Below are 3422 nucleotides of genomic sequence, written 5' to 3'. Positions count from 1 at the left end.
TTCCCCTTTCAGGCACACCTAGGAATGAGAGTAGTGTTTGAAAGCTTAACTCTACCACTCCTTGCCTCAGAGGAATGAGTAAAAGTTCATTCTGTTCAGTGGAGTGACAAGCTGTGAAGTGGTGACCTCCATCACCCAGCAGGAAAGACCGAGGAGATGCATGCTTCCCTGTCAAAGCTCAGGCAAACATCCAGGCCACAGAAGGCAAAACATTAACACACTTTACTGAAATATCAGTTTCTTTAGTATGTTACAGAAAAGTTTATGAACATATACAATGTACATAAAAGGCAGACTTTGTAAAATAAAAAGGTCTTCTATAAAAAAAATATTAAAAAGTCAAAGTAAAGTGCATGAAACAGTTTTTCCTCCACTTTAACTATTGTGTCAAAGTCTTAGCACATAACAATATTTTTTAAAAATGGGAGATCTTCTTGTGCCACCCATTAGTCAGTTACTTTACTGGTGAGATTAAATTATGATGATTACAAGCAAACCCTTAAAAATCAGAGCAGTTTAACCCAATGAATCCACAAAAACCTAAGAATATGGGCTTCCTATACGCTTCTCATCAACAAGATTTAACAATCAGTGGAAAGGTTCACTCTCGTTAAAGAAAACTGGTAGGAAATAAGTTTCATAAATAGGGCAGTTTTGCTAGTTAGGGGCTCCCCTATTGTGCAATCGGTTCTTGGTCTATGAACATCAACATTCATACTTAAATATGCCGTTGCAAAAGGAATAATATATAAAAAAATTTTCTGCCTGCCTTCGTTGGAAGGAAACAAGTTACTCGACCCCAATCCAGACAAAAGACGACTGCTTTCCTATGGGGTCTCTTATGAGGGGGAGTGCACGAAGAGAGTTAAGGAACTGAAGATGCTGAACCCTCTCATTTTTCCAACTCTGGGGGCAGCGATTGCGTTCTGCATCTCCAGAGCTCTTGACAAAGCGAATCAATCGCTCCTCTCGACAGCCCCGGCAGGCAGGTAGCCCATTACTTCCCCCGTCCCCGGCAGTCGCAGCGACTGCGGGGCAGCGACTGGGTCAGCTCCGGCCCGCGGCCGCTGCCGGGCCAAGTCAGCCTCGCTGCCCGGGAGCGGAGGAAAGCCGGAGCCCTCAGAGCACGGCGGCCTGGGCGCGGCAGTGGGCGATGTGGCGGTGCACGAAGTCGACGCGGGCCTGCAGGAGCTCGGCCTGGCGCTCGGAGAGGAAGCCGAGGCGCGCCCAGAGCGGCTCCCGCGCCCGGTACCGGCGGCGCAGCTCGGCGGCGGCGCTGCGGCGGCGGTGCAGCTCGGCCACGCGGCGGGCCGTGCCCTCGCGGAACACGCACACGGAGCGCAGCAGCGGCTCGTTGTAGGGGTCCCACATGGAGAGGAGGCGGTAGCCGTGCACCAGCCCCGCCTCGTTGTCCAGGAAGACGAGCCCGCCGTCGGGGGCGCGGAGCAGGTTGCTGGTGGCGCGGCGCATCACCCGCGGGTCCCACTGCAGGCTAAAGAGGTTGCTGACCAGGCGGTCGAAGTTGGCCGTCAGGTAGTCGAAGAGGATCAGATCGCTCCACTGCACCAGCTCCACCAGCTGCGACGGCGACAGCCCGACCAGCTCCCCCGCCGACAGCGGCTGCAGCCGCCGGCCGGCACCCGCCTCGGCGCCCCAGGGCGCGGGAGCCACCACGGCGGTGAGATTGTCCACCCAGCGGGTCAGGCTGACCACGGCGCCCTCGGCCCAGTGCGAGCCGCGCAGCTCCTCGCGCACCGGCTCCCACTGCCGCCCACGGGCTTCCACCAGGGCGAGGACCATGGGCGGCAGCCGCTCCTGCATGCCCAGCACCCCGGCCAGGTGATACGAGAGCGCCTCGCCCTGGATCTGCTCCGGGTTGATGCCGTAGCGGACGCAGGCGCGGCTCCCGTCCGACAGCCGCGCCAGCCGGTTGGAGCTGCGCCCGCAGCCGCCCCGCTCCAGCGAGGCCACGCGGGCTGCGCGGGCGGCCGCCAGCCACGCCGCCGCCTCCTCTGCCGCGAAGCCCGGCGGCACCTGCTCCTCCAGCTCACGGCTCCAGAAGATGCCCCGCTCCACCGGAGAGGCGGTGTCGGCCGGCGGCTGCGAGTCGGTCACAGCGAGCCGCTCCTCACCGTCCCGCTCCTCCCGGTCCGTCGCCGCCGCCGGCACCGCCAGCAGCGTCCGAAAAGTTTTCTGCCCGCCGCCGCCGGACTCGCCGCGCACCGGCGGGGAGCGCCCCCAGCCCCATCGCCCCGGGGACTGCCCGGCGGGCGGCCGCGGCTCCGGCAGCGCCGCCGCCTCCCGCCGCAGTAGCACCGTCCAGAGCCCCGGCAGGGCGCCCAGCAGCAGCAGCCCCAGCACGGGCAGGGGGCCCGGCGCGGCCCGCCTCGCCCGCTTCATCCTCACGGCGCTTCACGCCGCTACCGCGGGACGCGGCGGCGGTGCAGCCCCGCCGCTCGGCCGCTCAGCGCAGCTCTGGCGCATGGCCGCGAGCCGGATCTGCCGCCCGGGCAGCGGCGACGGGAGCAGGCAAGCCCCGGCGGCTGCCCCACGCCGTGTGCGCCCAGCTCCGCCGGCGGCCGGGAGACACGGGCACCGCACCACGTGGGGGAGCCGGGGGGGCGCGCCCGGCCCGCCCCGTCTCCCGGCGTGGCCCTCCGCTTAAAACGGCGATGGCCCGCGCGGCGGGGGTGGCGGTCCCACACGCGGCGGAGAGCCCCGTCGGAGAGGCGGAAAGGTCGCGGATGGCGTGGGAGCCGAGGCGGGCGCCCGCCCACGGGAAGGGAGAGCGCTGCGGCGCGGGCGCTTGGCCCGCCGGTTCCTCCTCGCCGCTGCAGGCAGCACAAAGGAGCCTGCACACCGAGGGAGGAAAGCGGGGAGGGGGAAGGGGAAGGCGGTACGCACGCCAGCGGGGCCGCCCCCCGCGCCGGTGCTCGGGCGGTCGCGGAGCCCCGGGCGCGACTGCGCCGCCTCCCGCCCACGGGCGCACGGCAGGGTCGCGCCGCGGTCAGCGGCAGAGCGGCACCACCTCCGCTCCATCACCCCTCAGGCCCGGCCCGATCCTCGGCGCCGCGCGGGGCCGGGAGCCGGCAGGTGGTTGCACAAAGGGATCGCTGCAAGCACGAGCACCGCGCGGTGCACACCCGGACAGACACCTGTCCCTCGGCAGCGGAACCGGACCCACCCGCACAGCGCTGCGTGATGCCGGCGCTCCCTGCCCGGCAGGGCCGCCGGTGACCGTGGGCGAGGCGTGGCGGTGAGACCCCACGGAGCTTCGGTGGGGGCTCGCCTGCAGGGAGGGCAGCGCCCTTCGCGTCCATTGTCACCGGGATGTGCGCGGTGCTCGAGCACCAGGTGTGTCACGGACCAGCTTTGCCTGGCATTTTAACCCTCTCGAGAGGGGTTAGCCCCCCTCGCGGGAT

General features: G+C 65.8%; 1 protein-coding gene across 1 annotated transcript; it reads right to left on the bottom strand.

Moving 5' to 3' along the window:
- Positions 1 to 207: 207 nt before the first annotated feature.
- FJX1 (four-jointed box kinase 1) lies at positions 208 to 2832 on the bottom strand. Its single transcript, XM_054635598.2, has one exon. The coding sequence runs from the start codon at positions 2398 to 2400 to the stop codon at positions 1120 to 1122; it is 1281 nt and encodes a 426-aa protein (XP_054491573.1). The 5' UTR covers positions 2401 to 2832; the 3' UTR covers positions 208 to 1119.
- Between the last annotated feature and the right edge of the window lie 590 nt (positions 2833 to 3422).

The sequence above is a fragment of the Agelaius phoeniceus genome, chromosome 6, assembly GCF_051311805.1.
Source record: "Agelaius phoeniceus isolate bAgePho1 chromosome 6, bAgePho1.hap1, whole genome shotgun sequence".
NCBI classification, from domain to species: domain Eukaryota; kingdom Metazoa; phylum Chordata; class Aves; order Passeriformes; family Icteridae; genus Agelaius; species Agelaius phoeniceus.
The sequence above is the reverse complement of the archived record's forward strand: the minus strand, read 5'-3'. Positions and strand labels throughout refer to the sequence as shown.